Source organism: Heliangelus exortis, chromosome 1 (genome assembly GCF_036169615.1).
Source record: "Heliangelus exortis chromosome 1, bHelExo1.hap1, whole genome shotgun sequence".
Classification (NCBI taxonomy): Eukaryota; Metazoa; Chordata; class Aves; order Apodiformes; family Trochilidae; genus Heliangelus; species Heliangelus exortis.
Genome location: NC_092422.1, coordinates 154,224,945 through 154,237,301, shown reverse-complemented (window position 1 = coordinate 154,237,301; position 12,357 = coordinate 154,224,945). Strand labels below are relative to the sequence as shown.

General features: G+C 45.1%; 1 protein-coding gene across 1 annotated transcript in view; it reads right to left on the bottom strand.

The window, feature by feature from the left end:
- The window catches only part of ST8SIA1 (ST8 alpha-N-acetyl-neuraminide alpha-2,8-sialyltransferase 1), a 117,639-nt gene extending 105,539 nt beyond the window's left edge, over positions 1–12,100 (bottom strand). The window contains exon 1 of the mRNA XM_071733124.1: positions 11,600–12,100. Within this exon, the coding sequence (XP_071589225.1) occupies positions 11,600–11,847 (248 nt within the window). The 5' untranslated portion in view covers positions 11,848–12,100. The remainder of the gene's footprint in view (positions 1–11,599) is intronic.
- Between the last annotated feature and the right edge of the window lie 257 nt (positions 12,101–12,357).

Here is a 12,357-nt window from a genome sequence, read left to right as displayed (position 1 = left end):
ATTTTTGTTTTGCCTTTTGGGGCACAAGCCACCATTCATATTCTCAAGCCCTTCACTTTAATCTATAAGGACTAAAAAATTCCTTCCCCATTTTTATTCCATGAAATCAAGACTATCACATATTCACTTGATTTCAGGAGCTGGGACAACTGTCACAGGGTGGGCAATAGAAGATTTTGTAGCACCCCCCAAGGCATATTAATTACCCCTAATCACAAGCATAGAGTTCAGCTTCTGTTCCTGCTTTGCTCTGGGAGAGGAAATAACCATCCCTAAGCCAGGTGAAATTTCACAGGTGAACATTTCCAGAATCGCTGAGCCTCAGAGCATCAGAGCCTAAAACCTGTTTGGGTCATGGTCCTTAGAAAAAGTCTCCTAATATTTCTGGAATTAAGACTTTCACAAGAATAAGTTTTAAATTCCTCTCCATGTAACCAAGGAACAGGTTTGGCAAAAGTATGAACTTTCTGAGAACTTAGAGGTGAGCTATCTGTAAAGATAACTCTTCCGGAGTGCAGGACAGACATATGTAGACAGACTTAAGCTTCTCAACCCATCTGTATTTATTAATTAATATCATAACAATTACAGAGGTCAGGTAAAAAGCAAGTAAAATTAAAACCAACATGTATTCCTTTCAAATGTATTTTTCACTCAAGGTTGTTCAGCCTAGAAAAGAAAAAGCTCTGGGGAGACCTTCCAGACCTTCCCAGACCTCCTTCTGGGAGACCCTTCCAGTACCTGTTGGGGGTCTAACAGGAAAGCTGGGGAGGGACTCCTTCAAGGGCATGTAGTCATGAGGGCTAATAGCATTAAATTGGAAGAGGGTAGCAAGAGACATTAGCAAGAGATTCTTTACTATGAGAGTAGTGAGACATTGGAACAGGTTACCCAGTGAAGATGTGGCTGCCTCTTCCCTGGAAGTGTTCAAGGACAGGTTAGATGGGGCTTTGAGTAACCTGGTCTAGTGGGAGGTGTCCCTGCCCAAGCAGGGGATGTGTAACTAGATCATCTTTAATGTCCCTTCCAACCCAAACCACTCTATGATATATGATACGATATATGATTGATATGATTCGACCCAGGTTGCAATCAACTGCTCCAGCATGGTCTATGATCTTTCCATGCGCCTCACAGATCCTTCTGTGTAGGTTTTTTTCCCTTCTTGCTAGAAAAGCATTTTTCCCCTTTTCCCTGCCCAAGACATGACTTAGTTTCATTGAGATTCTCCTTATCTGTTCACCTGGGTTTTAAAATTTTCTTCTGACTTTTCTGGAAATCTACTTGCTCCGCAGAAAAATCTGTACCACAAAGAAACAAACAGCTTTCCACTGATGCAAGCTCAGTAACTCTGTATTTGCCCCCTCAGGCTTATGCAAGCATTAGCATGAACTCCAAGCACCTTCATAGCTCACGCACATACTCCAGAAACTGCTGTCCTCATCATACCCATCAAATACACACAGACACACTGTCCCAGACTCTCCACTTGCAGCAAATATTGGGAAAGTCTTAACCCAAGTCAGGCAGCAGTGTGCATCCCAAAGAGTCCTACATAACATGAGGCAGAAGCATCCTCTGTGCTTCAGGACTGCTCCACCTCACCGACCTCACTGCACTGCTCGTACCCCTTCCTATGCTTAAAGGCTGTGGGAAGAAACAAACCCACCACTTTCCCCACTTCACAGCCCTGCGGGTCTGCTCCCTGTTCATTTCTTTCCAAGAGTTAGCAATTGCACAAGCTGCTCTGTCACTATTTGGTCTCCTGGAACAGCAATCTGAGGAAGGCCAGGAAAGCCAAGGAGCCCTGCACCAGGTTGGGCAAGCACGGCTACAATCTGCAAGCCACAGTAGTAAGAGACTTTTTTTCCCCATTGTTCTCATTCTCATCTGATCCAGCAGCACTCCTCCGCTATTGCCTCATGAATATTGCATTTCCTTTCTGTCTCATACTGTGGCCATGCCTATATGGATTTATTCTCATGCCTTTTACATTGCCACTAAGCAGTAAAATGGCACAATTCAGGAGCCCGAACCTTGCTCAGACAAGAACCTGATGTTGCCTGACTGGACGGACAGGGAAATCACCCATAAACAAGCAAGATCACAATGTAAACATTACACTTCCAGCTATTGCAGTACCCACTGCTGCAGCCTAGTGCCAGGGCCTACAGGTCTTGCAGCTCCCACCTTTCTCAGTGTTCTCAGCTTTCTTGCTTTCACCAAGCTTTCACGTGACCTGGAGACTGAGCACACTAAGTCAATTCACACAAGTGAAGTTCACCATGAGAGTACATAAAGACCAACTGAAAAGATGCTGCAAGAAAGAGTAGCCTACTCATGCTCAACTCCCCAAGTAGCCTGCTACCTCCCTTCTTTTATTTGCCTCCTTGCCTTTCTTCAGGTCCTGAAGTAGCCTGATACCTCCTTACTTTTATTTGCCTCCTTGCCTTTCTTCAGGTCCTAATTTCCACCCATTCCACACAAGCAGATCTCACTTTGCTCCAAGCTACTCACCCAATACCACTTTACACTCCAACTCCTACAACAGCAGTACAAGTCCTCAGGTGCACCTGAGGATGGCACGGAGGTGATGCTACAAGGCCAGCATGTGGGGGACCAAAAGACACCTTCGCTGTGGGATGAGTGGGTCTTGACCACAGGACAGTGCTGTGGGGCCCACCACGCGATGCCCCACATGAGGGAACACAGTTGCTGGGGGGATGCCAGCAAATGCAAGGTGATGGCATGAAGCTGGGGGGATGTGGTGCTGACCCAGAGTGCTACTCAGTGAGTGAGCCATGACAGAGACCAAACACTCAAGACAGAGCTAGGAGGGGGAGGGGAATGCATATACCAGGCAGCTGAGCAGGGCAATGGCAGCAGAGAGCACACAAGCTCTACCATAGTTACCCCTTTTTCTCCCCAGATGGGACTTTGATAGAAGATAAGAAGAGAGAGGAGGGAACACTGAAGACGGGCTAAAGAAGGGCAACAGATAAACCAAACACTCACGTAGTCCAAAGAAAGAAGTGGGGTCAAATGTAGAGAATCTGAATTTCATCAGTAGCTAAAGATTTGTTCTTTGGCTTCTTTATTACCCTTATTACCCTCTGGTTAGTCCTTTTCTGTGCTCCTCTGTGTTTCAGGCACATGTCTGATTCCACATGCATGCTTCTAAAAACTAAGGCAGATAGAGCATGCAATCTATTACAAATGGCAACATACCATCATTTAAATACTGGTGAGGGCTCGTGACAAAGGTAGGAGTGTGATATGTAATGGAAGTACTTACCCATCAGTAATTAAAAAGTTCATCAACATTTAGAAAAAGAAGAAGACCGTGCAAGCATTGCTAACATTGCAACTCATGTAAAAAAAAAAGTAAAGTTGCAAGTTACTATCCAGGAACAGGGATTCATTTCTCAAGTGAATATTCTAAACAGAAGAAAGATTCTATTCCCTCTTAAATAGATTGAAGCTGTAGTGGAAGAAGCAAAGGAAAGAAGATGAAAATTTACACAAAAGTGTAAACTTTACATTTACTTCCAGGTAACACTAGAAAGAAAGATCAGTACCCGCAAAATCCTCAGCACAAATATTTGGATCATTCTTCCAGCAAACATTCAGGCAGCCTGTCACTAGCAAATACCCCAGACAGTTCCTCCCATTAAAAACTGTACTAACAGAGGGAAAACCCACTCAATTGATCAAAATTCCTAATCTGCATAGGTGGGCTAAATCTCACTACACACATTCTTGGACTGAAAATCCTTCAGAGCACAGAATGTCTCTGCAAGATTATGGCATAAATGATAATTTCTCTACTGACTTGTAAATATTCCCAGGACTCCCTACTGACTTCAGTGATGCCCTAGACCTGAAGTTAGAACTGTAGAATCATAGAATGGTTTGAGTTGGAAGGGACCTTAATCATATAGTTCCAGGCCCTCTACCATGTTCAGTTGCAAGAGATAACCACCTATTGGAGACACCTTTTCCTTAACTCCCTTTATAACTCTGTTTCCTTTACCATATAAAGGTACCTGGGGAGCCAGAATCAAGTCTCTCCTGACAGTCAAATATTCAAACATATCTGAGTAACTTGAATCTTCATTCCAGTTGCCATTAGGCCTCAGTCTTACCAATTTTCACCAAAAGATGTAGGCACTGGGGAGCCTTGGACTCAGCATCCCCTCAATGCATATTTGAGTGATTTTGAGGCTGGTTCTCAACTCTTGTGGCACTTGTGAGTACTACCTGTAGCAGTAGGTACTTCATTGTCCTGCACTGGGACACACCAGACTGTGAGACCAACAGTGTGAGGTGGAACATCATTTATGAGGGAAACTCCAAACACTGAAGAAGACAAATTAGCATTCCCAGAGCTGACATTTGGCCAAAACAGAGTATATAGAAAAACATTAACATCTTTTTTGGCGGGGGAAAAAACAAACAAAAAAAAGAAATTTTTTTTTTCGTCTTTGACAGGAAATCCAAAGCCATTACTCCTCTATTACACTCCAGGCATCACAGAAATAGCCAGAGCAAGTTTTCCCACAGGAAAGCAAGCAAAATAGCTGATCTGTTTTACTAGCACTTCTTAATATATAGGAGAGCTATATAACAGCCTTTAAATTAAAGCTGGCTGTGCATCCACCCAGCAAAGGAGGCCTGATAAGTAGAAATTTTTATCTTGCTATTACATTAGGGTAAAGTCTGTGGTTTACCTGGGAAGCCTGATAGCCAACAATTGGCACCTCAAGGATGGAAAATGACAGATGTGCTGAGCATCAGTGGGAGCAGCAGGGCTCTGAAGAAGGTGACTGGCAACTCAGTAGGGGAGGGAGATAAAGGAGTAAATAATTTCACACAAGTTCTTTGTGTCACTGCTATGGATGCTGGTTGGATGATCATAAAAGGAGCCATTCAAAGAGCCTGGGGGTCCCCTGAAAGCTGGGGAGCACATTAAGCATCTTATGTATGGGAATAGGCTGAAGAAGAGATGGACAGGGATTAAAAAAAAAAAAAAAAAGCAAAATGGTTGTTCAGGAAAATAAATTATGCTTACAGCAAAAATGGAAGACAAAACAGTTAACCATTTCTATTCAGCTGTTTCCAGCAGCTTTAAAAGCCTCACTGTAGCCACATTTACACTAGAAAAGAGAATCTCTACATTGAGAAATTCAGAAGGGCATTTTCCAGACAGATGGAACAGCAGAAATCAAAATAATTCAAGCTGTTGATTTCATACAATAAAAACCATCACTCTGATGGCCAGAAAATGAACTATAGCATTCTAATTTCAAAGCCTTCACCTACTTCCTGAATGGAGCAGTGGGAAAGTGACCTCCAGAATCCTGGTTAAAGCCAGGATGTTGTTCTCCACAGTATAATTCACCTTGTTAAAAATCTGGAATGCCACTAAGGTCAAGGCAACAGGAAGAGCTTCTTCATGAAGTTCAGAGTTTCTGTAATAAATACTTTACAGACAAAGACTTCACTAGGGTTAAGAAACTTATGAGTGTCATGTCCCACCTCCCCCTCTGTTTATCTAACCAGTTTAGATTCCAAGATCTGGGAGAAGAATTGCCTCTGGTTTTCTACATGTAAAAATTTTGACACAACAAAAACCTGAATCTCCACTGAGGTTTGCAAATGCTACATAATATGAATTAATGTGCTTCTGTACAAACATAACTGCATGCAACTATGTTAAAATTATTCAATATTAGGACCAATTTTCCTGCATTTCACGAACCATATAGAGCATATAAAAAAATTAATATATACACAGTTTTAAAATTAAGGGTTTTTTTTGGTGCTTAGAAAACTAGAACAGTAGACTACAGTTAATGAGGTCCATCCTCACTGTGGAAGTATAAATTCTGAACAGGGAAAGACAATTCATTTTCCACGCATTTTCCTAGGTGGAATTAGCCTCAAAAATAGGTCTTTTGACATATGTCATTGAACCCACATCAAATGGCAGCAACACTGTGGGCTGTTCTGAAGATGAAAATTACAAGCAGAAGAATAAATCACTGGTTCCTACTATATTGTGTGGCTGATTCAAACCCTGTTTCATCCACTATAAAGCTAAAAAAGGGAAATTACAGATGTGAAAACACACACATCCAGCAGTATCTGTGTATGTACATACCAGACTTTCGGGGCCCTAGCTGGGTAACCTAAATTCCAGTAAAGGCTCTGTTCCTCCTGTTCCCCACTGGCTGGCTCTGGGCCTTCAGGATGCTCCCAGCTAACTGGAAAAGAGCCTCGGGGAGTTGGCTACACCCTCCCATAAATGCTGGCAGACCTGGAGTTTTTAAAAATTCAAAGTTAAGGAGCAATTCAAAACTTTGCAAGAGCAGATACTAGGAACAGAGATCCTGACTGTTTCCTGAAGAAGGCAGAATCAAAGTCTGTAAGAAAATGCTACTTAGAGGCAAGGAAGGAGGGCACCTTGAAGCTAGAACTCAGGAATTTAAGTAATTTCCTATCTTACCACCACTGCCTTGATATGCAAAGATGCCATGAGCTAACTCAGATAACTAATTCTCATTGTTTTCATGCAATTTAGGTATCCAAAGACCTTGAAGATATGGAGCCAGATCTCTCTCCAGCTCGCTTGCTTCATCACAGCCTCCGAATAATAAAATTATCACCAATGCAGCAAATACAGTCTAAAAGAAGTCATTCAAAATGTTAACAACTGAGTTAAAAACACAGGCAGGCAGTAGCGACACCTGTGCAGGACAGCAAAATGAACTGGATTTGATCACTGCCAAAACACAACATTCAAGCACAGATGATTTCAGGGGAGGGCTTCGTGGGCCACAGAGGTAAAACTAATCTCATCCAGGATCTCCCTGCTCTAATCCTAACTCTACTTTTCATGTGTCTCAGTGAAAGAATTGGGAATAATTCAGTAACTGATAAAGCTGTTTAAATAGAGCAGAAGTCTCATCTGTCTTGAGAAATATAAAGTTTCATTTTGGGTTTGACTTGGAATATCCCGGTAAGGATTACAACACTCCTGTAATTTGCAATGCTCACATCAAAAGAGAAGGGAAAAAGGCATCCTAACTAAAGAAACACTGACCCGGCAATAGCATTTTTCTTAACCAAGCAGGGAAGTGACCTGGAATTCTAGCTGTGTGTTAATACAATCTAGAATGAAAAATGATGATCTGCAGAAGGGGATGTTCTCTGGCGCCTGATGTGATTGCACTCTAGGTACAGACACTAACAGCTGGCAGAGAGCAGCTGGCAGAGAAGGTTACAGTGAGAAGACCCCCTCTGGCAGGGCATGTAGCAGTGGCAGAGAATTATTTTTGCAGTGTTAGCATGTGAAAGCTAAGAGTAGAAGATGCTTCACACAGTCTGCTCACATCCACACTGCAAGCATCAGAGTCCATCATATCTGAATATTCTGTCCAGCTCAGACTCTGACCTTGCAATTTGATTTCAGGCTGGGAGCTCCTCCTCTCTCTCCCTGGGAAAGGGACAAGAGTCCAAAGGTGACCAAAAAAAGGAGCAAAGAGGCCACCTGCCAAGGTGTGTGGCCAGTTTGGTTTTAGGGACAGAGAGGACAGCACAGGGCAGCCCAGTTGCAGCAGATGCATTAGACAGGAGGCAGGTCACAGACACTGAGTTCACAGGAATATATCTGCCACCAGCTCAACCAAACCACCCCCAGAATAAACCCTGTGGGACCTTTCAGCAATACACAAAAATGCCAGCAACAGAAGCAAGATCATAATCTGAATCTCAAAGGTAGCTTTTCTGTTGCCTTGCAGAGCAGACTGTCCCATTTCTCCCTCTAAGTCACTAATCACCATCAAACCCTTTCAGTGGGGGTCCTGGCAATCAAAAGTCTCCCCCAAGAGCACTCATGACCCAGAGGAGACCCACCCTGGGCAACCAATAAACCAGATGTGACAGATAAACATAGAGTGCTTGGTATTTGTGGTTGCATGGAGCTTGTAAGGCAGATTAAAAGATCCAGCTCTGCCTTTAATCAACTGCAATCATTTTAAAACAAGATCTTCCTAAAGGTGTTATTGTATGTCATTTACTTCACTAATAACAAACAGCAATTAACAATATTTTTGGCTAAATAATTTAAGCAGGACTAAGCTCTTAAAAAAAATTTAAAATAAGCACTCTGTAAAAACAATTAGGGTGCAATAACATCAACCACCTCAGAGGATGACAAGCCATTATATTGTAGGTAAATTAGACAAGTTAGCCATTAGTGGCCCTAATGATGGTTTAGTTCCTATTCTGACCACTTTGTAGTTCAAGATCAAGCAGTTTACCATCTGACTGACAGATTCTTATCCAGCATTTGTCAGAGAGGAGACGTTTCCAAGGCAGATATTTTGACTACCCTCAGCCACTAGTGCTTAAAATTTAAAGGATGCTAATAGGAACTACTTGCTAGTAAGTTGTGCTCAACTCCAAATGCCCAGAATTCAAGGACTTTAAAGGAAGCTACATTCCACTGAGGAAAAGATTTGAACTAACATCTCTTTTAGGATCTGCCCTTCCATCTAAGAACCCAGGCAGCCCTTGCAGAGACACCCACTGCACTGCTGGCAGCGGGACTTGGCACATTGATCATGCCAGGATTACTCTCAGAAGCCACGTATGCAGAGTCAGAGATGAGAGCATGCAGTAAACAGACTCACACCAGAGTCAAAGGCTTAATCCTGCTCATTTTGTCACTCCCACAAACTCTCCTTACTCACAACTGCATCAAGCCAACACACACCCCAAGAGCAGCAATCCATGGTATCTGTATTTGAAAACCCACTCTGCAAATCTATACTCAGACGTGTCATGTAAACCATCCCACAAGCAGCAGGACAGTCTGGATCCTTGCATGAGCAAGAATTTACGTGGCTCAGACCTTCACAGGAGGTTTCTGACTGCCCAGAGGCCAGAAGGAAAAAGCAGTGGAGACTGAGGAGTTACTGGCACTTGGCTGCCAGTGTTCAATCCAATTTACCCCAGACATTTTTGCTGACCCTGCTAGGTTACTTGCTGGAGTTGTCTCTGATCCAGGTAGAGAAGGCAAAGGGGAAATAGCACTTCTGAGGTTTCAAAAGTGTTCTTTGGTCAAGTTAATTACTCAGGGAAAATAATCTACTTCAGCAATAGGATTCCAGTGAGTTTATATGAGAAAGATAGAAAGCCATCAGATGTTTTCTCTGTGTACCAAGAAACTGGCTATTCAAGTATCACAAATGCCACCGTTTTACACAAAGGAGTAATGTGAAAGTTTGCAATTTCTTGTATTGATTTTTATCACAGATAAATTCAAATTTATTCTTCAAAAATTAGTAAAACCAAAATTGTTTGGTAACGAGAATGTAGCAGAAGAATGGCAATTAATGTCATTCTTAAATAATTCTATATAAGTATTGTATTTTCAAACCACTTAATATTAGGCTATTATGCAAAGCCATACTACTTCAAAGTTTGCTTGCAGGATTTCTGTGGAGCTCTATACCTCCCTCCTAATTACACTTGAGACTCATTCACAAACAGCTCATCAGAAAATGAACCTTGGAGCTTTTACAGTGCTCTTGCACAGAGACAGGAGGACCATGGCAAAGAGCGGGACATTGTGTCTGTTAATTGCCTCACAACATAGAGCAGCTTCCCTGACACAGACTGCAATTTCATAACCTCCTACCAACACTAAGAAAAGCAAATTTACACAGAAAAAAATTGAGTTGTGCATCACAATTATTTGAATATTATGGCATACTCACTACATATCTCTAGTATACATTTCCTCTGAAAAACTTTCTTTTTTTTTTTTAAAGCAGAGTGATTTAAAGCTCTTTGTGTTTAATGCTGCACCAACTCATCAGGAGACAGACAAGAAACAATAGCTCCTTTTACTGCAAGAGACTCTCTTCAATAGCATCTCTGAGATAATCACTATGCTTAGGGAGTAGAAAAACATATGGGCAAGTGGAATAGCTGACAAGAAACGCAGAGTTTTTGTTACTCAACCATGTGGTGGAAGTGGTCTAAAAAACATTTTTTAAATTGAAGCTGCAGCAGCATTATCAATCTTCAAACAACAATTGGGTTACAAAAATGAAAAAATTAGTACCTCAAACTCTTTTGCACATCACCTATCAGGGTAATTTTTTTAAAAAATCTGGATTCATCTGGCCCTAAAAATGGGAATTTGTGGCACAATAGGATTAAACGAATTAGCATCTGAGATCAGCCTAGTTTCTAGTGTTAGGAAAAGGATCCTAAACCTGCACCTTGTTGCTAGATCTCTGTTAAAGGGAGGGCTTCTTCCAGGCCTACCCAAAGAGATGATATTAGCACACACCTGCTTATCACCTCTCATTGCTTGTATTGCCTGCAAGCTTCAGGGGCTAAAGGAAGAATATGCTTTTGAAGAACTGTGAAGTTCCTGTTATCCCAGCAAAGAAGATATTAAGGGATCCCATGCAAGCTCCAGGTCACAACAAATGCAAGTTGAGTTGCATTCAAATAATATTGAAGAACATCAAATAAACCTATATGCCACTTTTAGGGGAAAAAATGAAAATAAGTGTCTTGGAATTCCGATCTGATTCATTCTAGCATTTACTAAAGAAAGGGAACCTTTTTGCAAGCAGCTTTGATTACCACTCATTCTGCTCTTTCATTTGCTACTTAGAGGCTAGGGGAAAAAAACAAACAAACAAAAAAACCCACAACAGCTTCCCTCCAGGAAAGGGAAGGAAATCACCCTCTCTTCCAATTGACTGGAAGAGTCAGAGACATGCGAGAAATTTACGAGCGGGATGCAAACTCCACTGCTCATGCTTTTAAGCCAGCAGGGTCATTCAAAAAATCCTCCCTGCTGCAGGGACCTGATTCTCCACCGCTAAAATGTAGCACCCTGACTGCAACACTCCTCCCCTCCGGTGCAGCTGGGGAAGGTAAAAAGGGCTCCGAGGAACATCGCCATCTCCCAGCCACGTAAAAATAAAATAAAACAAGAGGTGCCTTTTCACGTGGTTTCCGTAATAAACCGCAGAGACTTAAGGACCAGCGTGCTGCATCCCAAGTGTTCCTTGGAGCGAGGATGCTGACACGAAGGAACAAACCTTCCTTTACAGACCCCAGGGAGACCCCCCCCGAGCTCAGCTCTCCGGCAGCAGGCACACCCGAGACGCGAAGGGGGGCACCCAGCCCCTTGCTTTGTCAGCAGCCAGAGCGGCTGCCGGTGCGGCTCCTGCCCAGGAGGCGAGAAGCATCTTATTGTGCTGCCAAGGCTGCAAGCACCAGAAAGCTACTAGGAAAGGCATCCAAGATGGGCTTATTTCCCACGCGAGGGAAATACAAGCCTCCATTCCCCGCGCCGAGCCCCTTCTCCTCGCCGCAGCGTAGAGACACCCAAAAAGTTTTGCTGGGCGAGAGGGGCCCCGCCTGCCCCTGTCTCGCTGGGAAAAAACAAAGGGTCGGGTAAGAAAAAATAAAGTTTGGGGCTTGTCGGGGCAGGGAGAGCGCACGGCTGGGCTCCCGCCGCCCGGCTGCCCGTCCCCGGCTGCCCTTGGGCCGTGCACGGCGCTACCTGAACAGGGCGACCGCAGTCTGGTTCCTCCTCCACGCCTTGCCCTGCTGCAGCAGCACCCCCTGCACGATCTCCTTCTCGTCGGGCAGCCGGTAGACGGGGAAGACGTAGAGCCAGCAGAGGATGAAGACGCCCAGGGCGCTGGCCCCCACGGGCAGGCGGGTGCGCGGCCACTTCCAGGCCAGCCCCGCCATCCTCCTCCTCCTCCTCCCGCAGCGCCGCCGAGCCGCCGGGCCGCGCTCCGGCATCAGGCCCGCGCCATGCGGTGCCCCGGGGGCGGGCGGGGGGCCCGCCTCAGCCCCGCCGCCGCCCCCGCCCTACGCCCGGCGGCCCGCCCGCCGCCCGGCGCCCGCCGCCATCGCCGCCCCGCCGGGCCCAGGGGGGGAGCCGGGCCCCGCCGGCGTCGGGTCTCCTGCCGGGGCTGCTGCTGCTGCGCCGCGGCTGGCTCCTCTCTCGGCGCTGGCGGCTGCCGCCCTTCCTCACAGTCATTTGGTCCCTCGCTTTTCCCCGCCAGACGATGCTCCGCCGCTCCCCGCCCCTCCCTCCGTTCGTCCCTCCCTCCCTCCGCCTCCCGCCGAGCCCGCTCGCTTCGTCTCCCTCGCTGGGACAGCCCCTGCGGACAGCCCCGGTAAATTTCCATACTCTTCCCGTCCGCGGGGTGCCCCAGCCCCCCAGACGCCGTTCTAGAAAGGGAGGAGAACGGCGGGCGGAGAGCCGCTTGCTGGGGGGTCAGCCGCCCACCCCGGCCTCCTCGCTCC